The 17,394-nt window shown below is 34.6% G+C and overlaps 1 protein-coding gene across 2 annotated transcripts in view; it reads right to left on the bottom strand.

Annotated features, from left to right (window-relative positions):
• The window catches only part of XPO4 (exportin 4), a 79,320-nt gene that overhangs the window by 32,339 nt on the left and 29,587 nt on the right, over positions 1 to 17,394 (bottom strand). For both annotated transcript variants that reach the window (XM_008573662.1, XM_008573661.1), the window contains exons 6-8: positions 8,451 to 8,563; positions 3,736 to 3,893; positions 3,299 to 3,473 (exon numbers count right to left, since the gene is read on the bottom strand). In XM_008573662.1, the coding sequence (XP_008571884.1) occupies positions 3,299 to 3,473; positions 3,736 to 3,893; positions 8,451 to 8,563 (446 nt within the window). The remainder of the gene's footprint in view (positions 1 to 3,298; positions 3,474 to 3,735; positions 3,894 to 8,450; positions 8,564 to 17,394) is intronic.

Here is a 17,394-nt window from a genome sequence, read left to right on the forward strand (position 1 = left end):
AAAAAAAAAAAAAAATAAAAAAAAAAAAAAAAAAAAAAAAAAACTACCCCCACAAAATCACCAAAAGCCCAAGAGCTAAAATTTATAGACAGACTTTTTAAAAGACTTACTCCTGGATTAAGATACTTTATTCCATCTCAGGGGCTCCCCCAGTTTAGTGGGGTAGAATGCTGGCAATATAGACAATATAAGGGATACTATATGTAACAACAGTCACGACAGTAAGTAGGTTTAATTCTAAATCTACTACACTCTATCTCCAGTACAAGAATTCTACAAAACTCTGGTTCTGCACTAGGACTGGTGCAACAGATTTAAACAATCAGAGCTGACTCATGTACAAGTCATGAAACACTGTATGGTGAAATTATCATCCAACCAGAATTAAATAAAACATTGAAATAATTCTTAAAGCACTCTTCTAATAAGAACCAGTATTTAAGGTGTAATAGTGACTAGTTTTCTTCCAAATCCTAACAGAGCTAAAGCTACTGTTATTAAAACAGAAGTATACTTTTAATAAGGCAAGATTTAAAAGATACTCATGCATCTCGTTTCATTTTTTCCTTTGATCTTTCAAGCCGAGGAAATGAACTCATGTGACGGGGAAGCAGGGGCTGGACAGCCGTCTTGCTCTCTACAGAATCACTGATTTAATTCTTTCCTATCTATCAGAACCACTGGGTGGGGAGGTTGGCAGGGATTTGGAAACAACCCACCCTTTCATGAGTGAGGGCGCAAGGCAGAATACACAGTTACAACGTACTGACACCGCCACTCCAGAGAGGAAGTATTAGTTTCCCTCTTCTCACTGAGATACCCTCAAATTTCTGCTCCCCACTTCTCAGTCTCATATTTGGATTCAGTGTATTCCTTTTTGCTATATCTCCTCCCTCCAAAATAATTACCCGATGAGGAACTAGATTTTGAGTCAAGAATGCTGACCTTTAAATGCCCTCACTCACTCAACAAATTGCAAAATTATTTTACTGCATTACACTCTATAAAGAACTCCTAACAAGATCAAGTGTCTTTTTCTTCACTACCCTGTCTTGCTGATTTTGAGATTAGGCTACAAATGTACTAAAACTAAACATAAGCGTCTTCCTTTATAATGCACATTTATCAACACCCACTCCTCTTACACACTCCCACACATCCAAAATACACATACGAAACACTTCAGTGTCATGATGGCTGCTCTGTTCACATAACTCAACCTGTTGCAAGGCTTCTCTGTCGATCCTACTCTTGAGCTGAACTACAAATTATTGACAAAAGAAGCCAAGAAACAAACTAGAGTCAAATCCTCCTCAAATTTCACTGAACCATGCCTCAACTTTTTGAATTTCACTTAAAAGATCATTTCTTTATATACTTTTCCATCTCTGGACAACTATGTATTATACACTAGTACAATCACTGCGTGCCCAATATAACAAAAGATGATGTGGTCACTGTTCCAGAAGGTCCAATCTAGTTTGGCTAGGTTTGTTCCCGTACTTCAGGTACTGGTTGCACATTCCTCAGCCCCCACCACACACCAGGTACAATGCAAACTGCTTAAGGTTGAGATGACATTTAGGAGGATTTGTTTATTCTTCAGGCGAGTCATCAAGCAGCCATCCCCCATCCCCGCCCTCGACTTCACCAAACCTCCCCGACCTGGCTTCCATAATCGATGCAAAGCTTCAGACAAATCTTTTCCCTCTGCCCTTTTCAACTGGTGCTCAATTATTTTTTAAAAGAATTTTTAAATATCATAACAGATCAATTAAAAGAAATTAATTAAAAGATTAAAAGAAATGATACTTTTCTTAAATAAAACCTATTAGGTACATCCTATCTAGAGCATGTCTTCTTGTGAAATAAGCACAATATACGTCTACTTCTTTGAACGTGTATCTAGGCTTCCTAATATCAAACCTTGACAAAAATTGTTTGTTGTCAGTCTCCTGGTCAAAATAAATTCTGAACTTAAAGTTGCAAACCAAGAATGTCACATATCTTCCAGTAATTCTTTAAAATGTTTTTAGGGACACTCTTAACCCCGAAAACAGAAACTAAAAGGTAGCTGAGTTTCTAAATATGTGATCAACATGTTTTTTAATCTACCACCAAGGAAGAAAGGGAAAGTACAACAAAACCTGATTTAGAATCTGTGATCATTTGAAAGGGGTTTGAGAAGAGCTTAAATACTTAAAATTTCCCTGGATTTTCACGTTTAGAACATAAAAGTATCCCCCTGAAGAATTCAAATCCCACAATACGATGCTGTTAAACCTCTATTCCTCTACAACCTACATATTTCCACCACATAAATACCTGCCTGACCTGGTTCCTTTTCTCGTCAAATCACTAAAGTGCCCGGATACATAAACATAACCATTCCTGAGTTCTCTGTTCTCTGAACACCTCTGAAGGGACAAAAAACTCACACACACTGCCAGTTCCCCACCTATATAACTCAGGATTTAACATGAAATTCTAACAAATGGCTACAAATATTCTTTTTACTCTTATAATTCTTGAAAGGAATCCATATTTTGAATCATAAACAGAAAAATTAGTTTCAACAATTTAATAGCTACTTTGGAGAAAAAAATAAATTATTTTCCATGATTAGTATAGTTATTCACAGGAACTGTTGCAAAAGCAGCTGTGTTGTCAAGGGGTTTTAGTACATGTTTTCTAAATTCAAACATAAAATTTGGAAAATATGCATTTGAAAATTTGTACCAAAAAACATCTTTAGTATTATTAGTGGTCTTAATTTTAATGTAAATTAAATTCTACCAAGATATACTACTAAACCATACCACCAAAAAAACTAAGGAGGACAGTCTAATCAAAATATAAACAATTTTAACTTAATTATGTTTACATAATTTCCTAATAAGCCCAAAATAAAAAATTCTCAAAATAAATATATATATATATAAATTGACACATAATCGCAACCATACTATGAAGTTAGCAGCACTTTGTAAACTTAATCGAAATTTTCATTGCTTAATATAAGCATTTCATTCCATTTCCTAATTCAGGTACTAAGTTATCTCAAAATTAAAACCTGAAGACCAATAAATTTCATCTGCTAAAGTGATTTTAACTCACAGATTTTTAAAGATTTTGGTAAACACATGTTGCCAAATAATTTGCACATATACGCAAAAACATAATTTTAATAGCAGCTAGCACTCACTTAAAATAATTACTTGTCATGAGAAATGTTGCAAAGGCACAGCAAATTTCCCTGTGAAAAAGAGACAGAATTTATTTTGGAATATTCACTCACCACTTCTTCCAACGCAGCACTTCGCCCAAAGGAACAAGTGAGGTGCGTGAGGCAGTTAACAAAGGAGGAGAAAAGTTCATTTGGAATGGCAGTTAAAACATTTCGAGGGAACACAGTTATCAGGTTGCTGATAATGCTGGATATTCCCACAGCTTCGGAATCTTCTATTTCAATTCTAAAAATCAAGTAATGAGTATTACTAAGTGGCAGTAGAAGAAAAATTACAATAATTCATTTCCAAACATGCAAGCATTATCATCTATTCATTGTTAAAGGTATGTCTCTGTGTATTAATTTCAAATTATCCATATAACTTTACTTCAAAAACATAAAAAGGGGGAAAAAAATCACTAGCTTCTTTTTTTTCTCCACTATTAAGCACAAAGAGAAAAAAACAGAAAGTTCCTTTTCCAGTTATAAAGGGCAAGTATACCTACCCATTGATAGTATTCAGTAATCCCTCAATGAAGTGTGCTAGATAATCAACTTGGGATCCTTCATCGGGGAAAATGGGTCCATGAAGAGAGGCTAACTGGGCAAGGCACTGCAGAGAATCTTGTGCCATATCTGAATCTTCTCTGATTTTTCGATGTACCTGTTAGAAAGAATTACTAATCCATAAAAATAAATTCTTCCTTTGTAAAGGTCACGTGTCTACCATGCCGAATGAGGTAACAGAAAAATTAATTCCTGAATAAACTAAATTTGGAATATTGTCCCTCAGTCCACTTTACATGATAGGTCATGATTTTAAACATATCAATTGTTTTTAACTGGGGGCTACCTACATTTTGAAAACTGAACTGTATCCAGCATGTTATGACAAAGAGAGAGAAACAGATGCCAGCCAGTCAGACATACTGCTTTTTCTAAAAACAGCAACAACGACAGTCATCTGTATTATGCTAACTATGCCTCGCTACGGCTTCTTGCTAAAGTTAGCAGACAAGTTCAATCAAGAGTATATAGATGTTTGTTTAGTGGAAGTAAACAGTTATGCGCTTAGAAAATCAATACACCACTTCATCCCTAGACGATCATTCATTCATCCAACATATAAGCACACTCTCATTAATTCTCAGATTGCCTACAATTTGTTTGAATCTCATTTTATCCTACATCATAGCTATTAATATATGCTAAAAATTTTTAAATAAAGACTTTAAATTATACTTAAATCCATTTAAAAGCTCATCTAGATTTTACTTCAATGATACAATACTGATGTGAAATACCTGGAATACAGTGTTCTGTAGGAAGGAAATGCTCCCAAAATACTATTCCCTAATTTTAGAGTATTATTAGTATTCTCAGATGTTAAAGGTTTCATTTCTGTGGCCTAACATAATTAAAATAGCCAAGGAAAATTTAGTGAAGAAATTATATTGTAATTATTAATCTTAATCCACCCAACATCTACTATGACCATTTTCTATTTTCCACAAGCACTTAACTACTTCAGCCCTTTTCTTTCCTACACAAAGCTCTCTACTTTGTAAATGTTACACAATATTGAACATTTACTCTCTATTTGCTCCAGGTTATATTCATGTTAATTTGCAAATCATTGATAAATTACTTAGGTTAGAACCTTTCATTTAAGTATTCACTGATACAGTGCTGGGCCACAATGAACCTCGATAAATCCTTCTTCACTGACTGATTCCATTAATTCTTAATCTCTGAACTTCTTAAAGTCCTAGTAAAGAAATTTAAAGCACTAAAATATCTCTAGAAATTACAAAGTTAATCGATCTATTGACATACTTAAAATATGTCACACTCTTTGGTCTAAAGCAGGGGTTGGCAAATCACGGCTTACAGGCCAAATCTGGCAGAATCCTGTTTTTTGCATGGCTATGAGCTAAGAATGTTTTTTTCATTTTTATTTGGGGTGGGGGGAAATCAGAAGAATAATACTTTGTGACCTGTGAGAATTATACAAAATTCACAATTTAATAGCCATCAATAAAATTTTATGGGAACGCCACCATGCCTGCTTTCTTATGTATCATCGATGGCCGCTGCTACACTGCAATGGCAGAGATGAATAAGACCATATGACCTGCAAAGCCAAAACATTTACCATTTGGCCCTATATGGATAAAGTTTACCGATCCCTGGTCTAGAACACAAATGTTTTTCAAACTATATTACAATGTTTCTTAAGTTTTATATAGTAAATTCAAAGTACAATACACAAATTCATATATGCACACTGTCTAGTTCATGAACTTTTGAACACAACTCATCCTTACAAGTTGTTTATCTGAAAACCATAACTAAATTTCTGGCATTGTGCCTTGGGACCTAATCAACATTTCAGCATGATATCCAGGAATATATTCTCTCAACAGATACAATGCAGTTTGGGACAACAGAAACCCATCTCACAAACTTTTCTACACACAGAGCCAGATGGTTGGTTGGTTGTGGCCTTGAAGTGAGGAATCAAAAGTAAGAATACCCTCAATAAAATAGCTAATGTCGACAATGTAACAAAATTAAATAAAAATAAATCACTATTCTTGGAGCCTGTCCATATTGTTCAAGCTTAACTTATGTTCCCTGAAAATATGAACCACATAAAACTCATGATAAAGGACTGTTACGTAACATGGATTCTTGCCCTTCTTCCAATGTCAGCATTACAAAACAGTTCCACCATATCTGAACATGTATTTCAATACAAATGTGTTATACAATTAAAAACTAAATTTACCACCTAAATATGGAATAGAGGCAGAGGGATATGAGAAAGCAAAGTCTAGCAGGACACCAGTGAGATGAATGGTGAGGCTATTCACCCAGATAAGGAATAAAGGAGGAGAAGCAAGTTAAAGATGATGAATCTACTGGATCATGTTAAACCTAAGACATGTGTGGGCTATCCAAATTAAAACATCCAGTAAGCACTTGGATTATAAAACTCTGGAACTCCAGAATGGCCTGTGCTGAATATAGATTTAGGGGTCAGCGGTGATGTGGTGCCTGAAGTCCTACGTGTAGGAGAGATAGCTCCAGAAAAGTGCATACAGTCAGCAAAGATCAGAACTAAGATTAGGAATGCCACGTTTATGCGATGAGCAAAGAAATGAGACATATGTCAGATCAAGAAGAATCTGTCAAAAAGGTAAGAGGAAAAACCTAGTAAGAGTGGTTTTTTTCCCAAGACCTTATGGAGGAAAGAAAAATTGAAAAGTCTGTAAATTTCCGAGGGGAAGAATGCTATCAAAAGTATTCCAACACATTTAAAATCTTATTAAAAAAAAGAAAAAATCTTAGAATCAGTATATTTAAAGTCTTGATCCCATGCAACAGTTTTTTATGTGTATCTACTCAAATCTAGTACAACAGTTATATCCAGTGGAGAAATGCTTTAAATTAGGTAATGGATTCACATAAATAAAACTACATTAAACAAAAACTGAATTACATAAAAAGATTAGCCATTATCATTTTTGCATCAAATAACAAAATTTAAATTGTTTATAAACTGCCTAAATGAAAATAATACAAACATAAAACTGTTAAAATAAAGTTAAAAAGGGTTAACTCTCAAATTCAAAGTTATTTGCATGTGGTGGTTCACAGCTGACGGAGCAGCTGTCTGCTTTGTCTAGACAGCTGTTCAGATTTGGTGGGGCCGTTTCCAGTACTGCCAGCAAGTTTTCCACCTTTCAAAAACTGCTGGAGTGGGATCTACTATCAGTCGAGTGAGTAATACAAAGAAGCAGATTCATATCAAAACAATTCCTGTCAAATGAGGCAGGCAACAGAATTTTAAAGTTTACTTGCAATTATTTCTTTGAGTTTGATAGTGTTTTTAGTCATCATTTCTCTGACTTAAAAAAGAAAATGCAAAGTGATTAATGCTCAGTCTGAACATTTCTACAGAAAATGTTATGTATATCCGTAGATGGATAACCTTGTTCTAGACATTTTTTAATATATACCATAAAACTACAGTATTTTAAATGGTTCAACCAAAAAGAGAAGGTAGTTGTAAGGTTCATGCATATTTTTAAAGCAAATGAAAAGTGAGAAGCTGTAACAGTTAGAATTAAGTAAGATAACTTTCTATTTTTCTTTTTAATAGTTATTTATTTGGACTTTTGTCCAAGTCAAACTAATTTGTGTACTCACCTTATAGTTGCAAATTATCACCACACACACACACACACACACACACACACACACACACACACACACCACACACACTTTTTTTCCTCCAACTTTTGACTATTCGGGAGACTCATCGGCAAATGTGGGAACATACTTCTTACGTCTTTAATATTTAGCAAATAATAAAAAGGACTATTTAAAGTTATATTTGAAATAAACTGCTATTTAATAACACTAACTTTATTCATGACTGACAAATAAAACCAGGACATAAAAAGTACACATCTCTAGAACAGCAGTTCTCAAAGTGTGATCCAAAGACCCCTAGAGCTTCCTAAGACACTGTCAGGTTGTCTGTGAAGGCAAAACTATTTTCATAATAATACTAAGACAGTATCTGCCTTTTCCATTCTCACTGTCACACTCATATAAAGTGGAGTTTCCTCAGGGCCACATGATGGGCAATACTGCAACTAATTAAATGCAGAAGCAGGTAAGAGAATCTGGCTGTCTTCTACTAAGCCCAACAATAAAGTGATTTACAAAATTATAAAATAATGCCACTCTTCTCACTAAACATTTCTTTGTTTTAAAAAATATAGTTATATGTTCATTAAAATGTTACTTATGTTAATATGTATTGGATTCTTATTGCTACTTTTTATGGATTAAAATTCTCTTTTGAAGTTCTCAGTTTGAATTTTTGATAGTAAAAATACTAATAGCTATAATCCACATAAACGAAAGCATTTTAGGGTTCTCAATAATTTTTAGGAGTATAAAGGGGTCCTGAAATAAAAAGTTTGAGAACTTCTGCTCTGAGATATTAAACCTCGCATAACTATACAATATTTTTATAAATTAGCAAGAATCTTTTTATATAATTTCTGTTTAAGCAGATATATTGATGAGAAGACTTTAGAAAAGAAAAGCAATCTGTCCTGTTTTACCTAAAAAAAAAAAAAAAAAACAAAGGCATTTCCTCTTTTCTGTGGCCCCGGGTACCAGAGATGAAGACTAGACTTACTGTGAAGAAAAGCTCCATAACTCTGCTGTCCAGAAGAGTATCCCGCCAGGACTCTGTTGGCTTCAACAGCACATTTTGTGAGGATTCAAACATAGCTATATAATGTCTGCCCAGTTATCTGGTGTCAAGGTCAACAACAATAACATTCTTACTTTGTCTAACGTATAAGTATATCCTAAATATAACAAGAACCGTCCAGAAAGAATGTAATGGAAACAGTTAAGCCTCTTCACATATGCTAAATAATTCATGCATGAAGCTAAGGAATAAAAGGCATTAAGTGCTGAAAAAAAAGAACGCCATAGGAATGTAAGATAACTGTTTCAATGCAATTATGTGTCATGCCACATAGATATTAGAAACTTTGATAATTAGAGATCTTAACGGTGGCAATAGAAGGAAAAACACTAACTGCAAATGGACAGATGCCAAAATGTAGACAAAAAGAAGAATCAATTCTGCAACTTTATCCCACCATTTCCCCCAATATCCTAGCCAAACCACTAATGCAAAATGTGAGTCTCATATAGTCTACTTGAAAAAATAGCATATTTCTGAAAGAAATATATACACTGGGAAAACAAAAAACAATAAGAAGAGTAAATATACAACATACTGAAGAAAAAAGTCCCACAGATCACAGTAGTCAAATACCGAAGTCCAAACAAAGAAATAATAAGTTGAAATAAAACTTTATAGATGCTCTTGTAAAATTCCCAGACTAAACAGCAATTTATATGGTGTTCAGGTGCTCAATATCATATATTTGTAGGTGTTTCTGAATATAATTCACTCAATGACACTTGCCATATTAACTGAAGATTTTAAGAAATGAGAAAGCTGTATGGAAATAAAGACAGTAGATATGTTCCTTCCACTGCTAATCAAACGCCCAGCTAAAATACTTCAGCTGGGTAACATTTGTATCACTCAACGAGAAATCTCAGCAATAGCTGTCCAAAATTATAGTTTGCAAAAGTTAGATATAAATTCAAGTGATATATTTTCATTAAAGCCCAAATCATTATTTTTATAGAGAAATTATTATTCACAGAGAAAATTAAAGACTGTGACAATGCTTTGGAAATTTTTTTTAAAAGATTATTGCTTAACCCCCTTTTAAATAGCTAATATTTTGTCTTTGAAGAGAGAGGAGAGGCACCATGAGTTGTTTCAAGAAGAGAAGTCACTGCTTGTATCTGAAGTCACCCCAAATATGTTCTGCAACTCCATTAGATTTATTAAGAAAGGTGTAACTCAAATCAGGTTCATTTAAACTACACTTTCTCTCTTCCTTTATCTGCCCCCTTGTGGAGGTGCAGGGAAAGAGTCAAATGTCAAAAGAAAGGAGCTGGTGAAAGGCGAGCCTAAAAGAAGACAGGAAAAAAATCAGTCCATGAATACTAAGAGTTATCAATATAAAGTAAGTTCATCTTCTCATGAGGCACGTTTTTGGTCGAAGATTAATGCTGTGTTCTTCGCTCAATACAATATACTGATTGAATACTAGATTTTTTCATATGTTTAAAAAGAAGGCTTGATTATCTTTTAGAAAAACAAACAGAAATGTATCTAGGATTTGCTTCAAAATAGTCTGGAGATGGCAGAGTATAGATGAAACAAGACTGACTGTGATCTTATAGCTGACGAAGTTGGGTATTCTCTCTTCTATTGTATGTCACTGAAATATTCCACAGTAAAGGGAAGGGGGGAGGCTTTAGCATATAAAATAAATCACCAGAGTAAAGCAATCAATTCTTTGTACTTCATAAAAATGGGAAAATATCCCATTTATTCTTTACCAGTTTTATTTCCCTTAATTTTCAATATGCCATTTATTTAATTAAAAGGTATTTTTTTGCATATAAACTGTTCAGTAATAAAAGTATTTATTAATACCTATATTGAATAATGTGTTGAGCAAAAATGCACAAATTACGACAATCTAGTTCCATTTTTTAGGAGTTTGCAACCTGACATTAAAATGGTACTAAAGGGCCGGCCTGGTGGCGCACTCGGTAGAGTGCGGCGCTTGGGAGTGTGGCGGCGCTCCCACCGAGGGGTCAGATCCCATGTGGAGACCGGTCCGCTCACTGGCTGAGCGCGGTGGGGGCGCGACACTAAGGGTTGCGATCCCGTTGCCGGTCACGGTACGGGTTCAACACCGAGGGTTGCGATCCCGTTACCAGTCACGAAAAAGGACAAAAAAAAAAAAAATGGTACTAAACTGTTTATTTTTCCAATACCCATGCCTAACCAACGAAATATGTGTATATAATTACTAAACATTTTCAACCAGGTAAATAACAGAATCTATTAATACTTTGATGCTTATAAAATGTATCCTGATTTTATTTTTAAATTAGGTGGGATATGAGAAAGATAAATAGTTAACATAACCGCACTAAACTGGTTGGTCTCAAAGCAGACCACGTGCCATTTTCATAGCTGGCAGGTGCACACCTCCTCAGGGTAAGAAGTCACATACTTCAGGTGCTGTAACTGCAGGAAAAAGCTAACCACCCCCCCAAAACTCCAGACAGTCCAAACTCAGAGGAAGAATATAGGTGGCAGAAGCAAAAAGAGTATTACTAATGGATTTTGCTACTTTTGGAAATAGGGAGAGGCTTATTCCAAGTGAATGAAGTGAGTCTCCCATGTCCTGAATAAGCCTGCTAGTTGCAATACAGCAAGAGGTACACAGTGGTTTTAGTGAGTAGGAAGTGAAAACCTCAAAGATTAATAAATATTGCAAAAGGAAACTACACCTAAACCAAGATTTTTATATAATTCTCCCCTCTACCTTTTTCTTGATTATAAAAAATGCATACTTCATAAATACTTCTGGAGACTATATTAAGAGGAAATGGATATGAGTTTGAGAGGTCCTTTTCCACATATGAAACAGAATTAATTACAACTGCTCGCCTAAACATCAGGTTCGAAATGATCCTCAAATCTTTTTAAAATCTTGGTTTTAGCCTCTCCTGATTGTGGTCTATTTTTAAACACACTGTCCCTAGTGCCCAATCTGTATAGCCAAATTTCCTTAAAAAGCTGATGAACAGAATATTATTAAGATTTAAATTCCTGGGAGGGAGGTTTTGGTAAGGGGCAACAATAATCAACCACAATGTATATCGACAAAATAAAATTTAAAAAAAAGATTTAAATTTCTTACATGTGGAAATTTCTGAGCTTAATACTTAATACCTATCAGAAAATACTTTTCTCCATAATTATTTGAAATTTCCATGTGAGTTCTGTTTTTGTACTCCAAACCTTGAAAGGATTATCTCTGGCATGATGTTTGCCTTCTATTAAGAAAGCACATTTGTAATGCTCTGTGCAAAGAGGCTATCTTAACACTCATTTTTCAATGAAGAACTAATCTACAATACTGTAGACTTAACTACCTTCTTTTTGTCAGCCAACCTGGCAGTAGCAATAACAATACCACTTCTTAATAATAAAAATGCATACATACTATGGATTTTATGATAAGACACAGCCATATAACTACAAATAATATCCCACTGTATTAAAAGAACATTATTTCCAAAAGCATTTAAATAAAAAGTTAAACTTAAGAACAATAAATTAATTAATTGAACATATTTTTAAGAACAACGCTGTTCTAACAATAAATACATGTTTTAGTTACCAGACTGGACCATAAAACTGTTAATGCTGTTGCCTTTGAATAGATTATGTGCGCTCTTATGTGGGAGGGAGGCTCACCTGAAATATTGTTATTATGCACATACATTTATTACTTTTCAATTTTGAAAAACTAGTTAATAGTATAACAAAATGTGAATAGTTGTATATAGATATGGACCATATCTGTACATTCAAAATAACGTAAAAATTAAGGTAATTCCATTTTTAATTTGGTATTCCCAAATAATTAAATATTTCAGTCTATGTGTATAAAAAAATCCCAAAATACCTTTCTACACTAGATAATTCTTAATGTAGAATACTTTAAAAACCAAACAAAACCACTACCACCAGCATTCAGAAATCTAGGATCTCAATTCTTTTTTTTGCGGGGGGCAGCAGAGGAGGGGTGGCAGCTGGTCGGTATGGGAACCTGAACCCTTGGCCTGCACTCTAACCAACTCAGTTAACCACCTAGCCCACAGAACTTCAAGTCTTAAAATAATATTTTTTTAAAACAATTTAAATGTTAAATAAAGCAATAGCTTCATTTTTAAAATAACACTTTTGATAAAATAGTTTCCTTTTTTAAAGTTTCAAAAGTTTTGGTTTATAGTTTCTATTTTAACATGCTATAATATCTGGACATATTGATTTATCTTTTTTAAGCAAATACGTCACCAATAAAAACAGTCTGGCAATGAAGTGATTATTTACTAAACAATCTTTTATTACACATACTAAACATGCTAGTCAGACTTTATAACATATACAAGTCACCACAGATTGGCACTAGTTAAAAAGCTATCATTTTCCAAAGTTTAAATCAGCGTGTAATTCAAGAATTTTCTTGGGCTATATCTTTATACATTTTTCTAAAATAAATACTGAACTCATGTAAATTATACTTTGTATCAGAATAATTCATTTGTAACCAAACAAAACACAATTCCACCAATAAGACAGCCAAATAGAGCTCCTTTTGATCTTTTCATAATTCTGTATCTTTTAAAAAAATCTGTCATCCCCATCTAATCTTACTTCACCTTCCCATGTTTTGACCAAAATAAAGAACCAGGAGAACTATAGTACAATAATTTTCCTGTCACTGTACCAAACACAAGTCCACTCCTTAGCAAAGGTTCCAATAATGTATCCAATTCTGAATTGCTAAAACCCAGCCAGTTTTCTAAGCTCAGTGCCACCTTAATCCCCTGGAAAAATCACTTATAGCTACATGTAAATTCAACTGCACCACATAACAGTGAAGAATTAACTCTCCATTCTCTGTCCCCTCTTCCAACAATCCTACCTAGCTCTAAAATTCTGTTTAGTTAAGCTCACCAACTTCTGAGAAATCAAAGGCATATAAATGTACCACCTGCCCTATTCTATAATTCCATGACCAGAGAAACACACACTTGGCTAAGAGCCAGAAGGACAGAGCTTAATCACACCCTGCTACTGAGTGTCACTGGATAATCCGAATAAGTCTTCTGTCTCGAGTTCTCGAACAACAAACAGTATTATCAGTAAGTACATACATCTTAACGTGAAGGGGGAAAAAGTCACCTCTGGAAATACACATGTCCTTAAATATGCAAATAAATTCTTGTTTATCTGCGAACACTGACAGTGTTCGTAGATATCATGTTTTGTGGTGGTGACAGACTGTAAAAAAAAAAATAACTCAATGAGTCATACAATAGCTACAAAATATCCTCAAGCAAACATGGACAATCTGAAAATTTCCATGTCCTATTCTGACTTTACATCATAGGAAGATCCTGTAGCAACAATGGACATTTTACAAAAGTAACAAATACTTTAATCTCTCCATCTTTCCATATTCTTTTTTATCCCAATTCATTAGTAAAACAAAAGTTTCAGAAGTGAGAGGAAGCCCAGTTTTTCTTCTTCAATATTTCATTCCTTCCACTATTAACTCTTCTAACAACAAAAACTGCTACTTCTCTTTCTGGCATAGCACAGCACCAACGAACCCAGACTTGTAGGCTACATTAAGTCCAAGCAACCACAAATTCTTTGAAATGAAGAACTGGCCTCACCTGAATGTTTTCCCAAGCCTTGCCTCCAAATAGTAAGGCTGGCTTTACTGGAAATACAATTTAGGTGAAAGCTTCAGTACCCCACTACTATTTTATGATCTAGGTAGCATTTCCCAAGAGGTTAAGTCTTCAAAATTTGCCAATACCAAATCAGATCCACAAAAATAGAATACCAATAACAGGCAGTGTAACCAAACTAAAAAAAGAAAATATTACTGAAGCCAACATACCACACATACCTGCCAAACATTCTTATTACAAAATGATATTGTCATGTATAACTAGCATTGCCAAAACCCTTAAGCATTTATGGACACCAGGTGAACCACTAGCTCAACTTTACTAGTCGTAAACAAGCATCCAAGAACTGGGCCAATACTTCTGAACTGGCTTCTTTCAATAATTAAATAATAGATGTTTGGTAAACCTCTGTGCTAGGTGCTAACAATACAGTGAACAAAAGCATGGCCCATGCTTTCATGGAGCTTCATGGAGTGGGTAAACAGACAATACTTAAATAAGCTAACGAATGAAAAATTACAACTGAGAAGTGAGTCAAATGGGAAAAAAAACAAATACAACATGCAGAGGGAAGCTATAGCAAAACAAAAAAGCTGACCTGATCTAGGGTACACACAGCTGAAGTACAATTAGGAGGTGCCTAGGCAAAGACAGGGAGAAGGGATCCAGGCGGAGAAACAGCATGTACAAAGGAGCCCAGGCAGAAGAAAAGCTGGCCTGTGGGTGCAGCTCAACCAAAAGAACACGGAGACAGGGACAGGACCACTTAGGATCCCAGCACTCATTTTAAAATGAAAATAATGATATGATAGAGGATCACAAGAGACTAGGACACTTTCTTTGGACAACAGTGATCTAAAATAGAATAAGCAGCAGGTAGATTTCGTCTCATAAGTCTCTTTCAAAAGAGTGAGATGGGGGCACAATGGCCAGAGGAATTAGCTTATGGGGCCAGGTTGTGATTTCAACATCTACCAAATCCCAGGAGCTATGGCCTTTGTACCTCCTAGGCCTGAGTAGGTGGATACTTTCATAAATCACCTTCTGCACATAGGAAACCTACATATGTCTTTTTAAAATATTGGTTTGCAAAAAAAAAAAAAATTGGTTTGCAGATGACATGATCATGTATATAGACAAGCCAAAAAAATCTACTAGAAATACTATTAGTTAATAAACAAGTTCAGCAAGGTTACGAATACAAGATCAACATACTGAAATCATTTGTATTTATTTCTATACACTAGTAATGAATAATATAAAAATGAAATTTAAAAACAATTGAATTAAGATGAATAAAACACTTATGAATGAATTTAACCAAAAAAGTGCAAAACTACTACTCTGGAAACTACAAAACAGTATTTAAAGAAATTAAAGATCTTAATGAATGGATCAGAAAACTTAATATTGTGAACATTGGAGTACTCCACATACTGACCTACAAATTCAACAATCCTTATCAAATTCCAACTTCCTTTTTGCAAAAATTGATAAGCTGAGTCTAAATTTCATATGAAAACACAAGGAATCTGTATTCAATCTTGTAACAATCTTGAAAAATTGAAGTAGACAATCTTGAAACAGAAGAACAAAATTGTAAGACACACACTTCCTGAGTTCAAAAATCAAGACAGTGTGGTACTAGCACAAGAAAAGAATGGATTGAATTGAGAGGCCAGAAATAAACCCTCACATTTACACTCAAGTAATTTTCCACAAGGGGGCCAGGACAACTCAATGGTGTCAGAACAACAGAATATCCACATAAAAAATAATGAAGTTGGGTTCCTACCTTACACCATACACAAAAATTAACTTGAAAATGTATGACAGGGCCGGCCCGGTGGCGCATGCGCTAGTGCACCGCTTGGGAAGTGCGGTTGCGCTCCCGCCGAGGGTTTGGATCCCACATACAGACCGGTTCCCGCTCACTGGCTGAGCGAGATGCGGGGGCAACGCCAAGGGTTGCGATCCCGTTGCCGGTCCCGGTCCGGTACGGGGGCGACACTGAGGGTTGCGATCCGTTGCCGGACACGGAAAAAGACAAAAAAAAAAAAAGAGAGAAAATGTATGACAGACCTAAATGAAAAAGCTAAAACCATAAAACTCTCAGAAGAAAATATAGGATTAAATCTTTGTGACCTTGAGTTAGACAAAGCCGTCTTATATAGGACACCAAGGCACAAGCAACAAAAGAAAAATATATAAATAGGACATCATCAAAATTAAAAACGTCTCTGCTTCAAAGGACACCATAAAAAAGTAAAGAAGCAACCCAAAGAATGGGAGAAAATATTTGAAAATAATATATCTTCTAAGGGACTTGTATCTAGAATATACAAAGAACTCTTACAAATCAATAATTTAAAAAAGACAAATAAACCAACTAAAAAGTTGAACAAAGGATCTGAATACACATTTCTCCAAAGAAGATACAGAAATGGCCAATAACCACATGAAAAGATGCTCAACAGAATTTACCACTAGGGAAATATAAATCAAAGCCACAATGAGATATCACTTCATGCCCAATAGAATGGCTATAAATAAAAGGTGAAGATGTAGACACACTGGAATCCTGATACATGGCAATGCTAATGTAAAATAGTACAGCTGCTGGCATTTGCTCAAAATGATAAATGTAGAGTTACCATATGACCCAGCAATTCCACTCCTAGGTATATACCCAGGAAAAATATAAACATATATCCATGCAAAAATTTGTACATGAATGTTCATAGCAGGATTATTCTATATTAAATATTGTTTTCAAAAAATGGAAAAAAATCAAATGCCCATCAACTAATCAGCACGTGAAGAGATTTTTTTAAATGTGGTATATCCATACAATGGAATATGATTTGGGTATAAAAAGGAACGAAGTGCTGATACATGATACAATGTGGATAAATCTTGAAAACATTACGCCATGAAAAAGAAGTCACAAAAGACCATGTATTGTATGATTCCATTTAAATTAAATGCCCAGAATAGGCAAATCTGTAGAGATAGAAAGTAGATTAACAGTTGTCATGGTCAGGGATGGGGAGAATGAGGAGTTGACTGCTGAAGGGTGTGGGGTTTCTTTTTGGGGTGATGAATACTCTCAAAAATTGATGGTGATGAAAGCTACACAACTCTGTGAACAAAAAAAAAAAAAAAAAAAAAAAAAATTAGGGGCCGGCCCC

This window comes from Galeopterus variegatus, unplaced genomic scaffold (genome assembly GCF_000696425.1).
Source record: "Galeopterus variegatus unplaced genomic scaffold, G_variegatus-3.0.2 Scaffold948, whole genome shotgun sequence".
Lineage (NCBI taxonomy): Eukaryota > Metazoa > Chordata > Mammalia > Dermoptera > Cynocephalidae > Galeopterus > Galeopterus variegatus.